At 38.5% G+C, this 2,329-nt stretch overlaps 1 protein-coding gene across 1 annotated transcript; it reads right to left on the bottom strand.

The window, feature by feature from the left end:
* Positions 1–1,096: 1,096 nt before the first annotated feature.
* On the bottom strand, positions 1,097–1,428 carry LOC125085924 (40S ribosomal protein S27-like). Its single transcript, XM_047704857.1, has one exon. The coding sequence runs from the start codon at positions 1,411–1,413 to the stop codon at positions 1,159–1,161; it is 255 nt and encodes an 84-aa protein (XP_047560813.1). The 5' UTR covers positions 1,414–1,428; the 3' UTR covers positions 1,097–1,158.
* Positions 1,429–2,329: the final 901 nt, after the last annotated feature.

Genomic DNA, 2,329 nt, shown 5'->3' on the forward strand with positions numbered 1-2,329 from the left:
TCTGGATGTCTTCTTTGCAGAAATGTCTGTTCATGTCCTCTGCCCATTTCTTGATTGGATTCTTTGTTCTTTGGGTGTTGAGTTTGCTAAGTTCTTTATAGATTTTGGACACTAGCCCTTTATCTGATATGTCATTTGCAAATATCTTCTCCCATTCTGTCAGTTGTCTTTTGGTTTTGTTCACTGTTTCCTTTGCTGTGCAAAAGCTTTTGATCTTGATAAAATCCCAATAGTTCATTTTTGCCCTTGCTTCCCTTGCCTTTGGTGATGTTCCTAGGAAGATGTTGCTGCGGCTGAGGTCGAAGAGGTTGCTGCCTGTGTTCTCCTCAAGGATTTTGATGGATTCCTTTCTCACATTGAGATCCTTCATCCATTTTGAGTCTATTTTCGTGTGTGGTGTAAGGAAATGATCCAATTTCATTTTTCTGCATGTGGCTGTCCAATTTTCCCAACACCATTTATTGAAGAGGCTGTCTTTTTTCCACTGGACATTCTTTCCTGCTTTGTCGAAGATGAGTTGACCATAGAGTTGAGGGTCTATTTCTGGGCTCTCTATTCTGTTCCATTGATCTATGTGTCTGTTTTTGTGCCAGTACCATGCTGTCTTGATGATGACAGCTTTGTAATAGAGCTTGAAGTCCGGAATTGTGATGCCACCAACTTTGGCTTTCTTTTTCAATATTCCTTTGGCTATTCGAGGTCTTTTCTGGTTCCATATAAATTTTAGGATTATTTGTTCCATTTCTTTGAAAAAAATGGATGGTACTTTGATAGGAATTGCATTAAATGTGTAGATTGCTTTAGGTAGCATAGACATTTTCACAATATTTATTCTTCCAATCCAGGAGCATGGAACATTTTTCCATTTCTTTGTGTCTTCCTCAATTTCTTTCATGAGTACTTTATAGTTTTCTGTGTATAGATTCTTAGTCTCTTTGGTTAGTTTTATTCCTAGGTATCTTATAGTTTTGGGTGCAATTGTAAATGGGATGTACTCCTTAATTTCTCTTTCTTCTGTCTTGTTGTTGGTGTAGAGAAATGCAACTGATTTCTGTGCATTGATTTTATATCCTGACACTTTACTGAATTCCTGTACTTTTTTTTATCCAAAATCTGTTTATTGGGGTAGTGTCCCACTCATGTTGATTCTGGGTGCTTTTAGTGCTGCTTCTGCCTGAAGGAGCATCCTTCTGTAATCCTCGCCTTTCCTCCCGTGGGCTGGTAGAGGACAGTGGAGCAGCCAACACACAGAACTACCGTTTGTGCGTGGCTGAAGACGGTGGTGATTTTGTAGCATCCCGGGCACTTCACGTCCATGAAGTAGGAGTTGGGGCTCTGCACCAGGCGCTTCTTCTTGTGCTTCCTCTTCTCCTCTTCTGGGGACGGATGCAGGAGGTCCTTCGCGAGAGGCATGTTCTCGTGGGGAGGTCGTCACCACCAGAAAGCTTGATCCATAATTCTAATGGAGTCATAAATAAAACATCTTGTATGGGTTACACCTGAAGTTAGATGATTTGAGATTATCTCCTGGAAATCTGTGAATAAATTACTTAATTTTCAAATGGCAGTCACAGTTTAAATATACCAAGACAGGTGCTATTTAATGTACCCTCCAGTAAATTACTTAGCAAAGCAAAGCATGTGTTTTCAATATGATCATTCATCCCTCAATCCATTTCATGAGGCTGAATTTTTTATTTATCATATTTGCTTAAGCCATGAACTCTCTGCAGATTTTATCCCTTAATTGTACATTATGCTCAAATTGTAAAGCATATTTACTTTTAAATCCTTGTCTTAATGCCTTCTCTCTCCCTCTAGCTGTGAGATATCTGCATCTCCATCTTGGACCAGTAGGGGTACTAGAAAGACAATTGAGACTATTTGCATTTTAGATGCTAAACCTACAATAGAAATCAGTGGAACAGTTGATTCAAAAGGTTTAGGCTGTGTCTCTGTTGATAAAAGCCAAGCTTTCACGGAATTTCAATTCAGTCTCCAAAACCCATTTCTTGGGTGAGAGCCAGCACTATAATTGCATTTAAGAGTATGATGATTGTGTCATTTCCGTCTATTTTGCATAAATTTGAATAATGAATGCAAGTGGCCCTAACCTCACATATGTAACAATTAGCACAATTAATTAGTACAAATGTATTCCAACTCTGTATTCTGGGCATGAATATGTACACATGAAATATATAACAGGGCATAAAATCAACCAATTTAATTACCTTCCTGATAATATTTCACAAAGACATACTGTGTAAGATTGTCTTCTATTCCTGCGCACTGGATACTGGAAGTGTCAAAATAAATAATCTGACAG

The sequence above is a fragment of the Lutra lutra genome, chromosome 15 (genome assembly GCF_902655055.1).
Source record: "Lutra lutra chromosome 15, mLutLut1.2, whole genome shotgun sequence".
NCBI lineage: Eukaryota > Metazoa > Chordata > Mammalia > Carnivora > Mustelidae > Lutra > Lutra lutra.

What these genes read in the sequence shown, in the direction of transcription:
- LOC125085924 (XM_047704857.1), bottom strand. Translation starts at nt 1,413, where the DNA reads ATGCCTCTCGCGAAGGACCTCCTGCATCCGTCCCCAGAAGAGGAGAAG.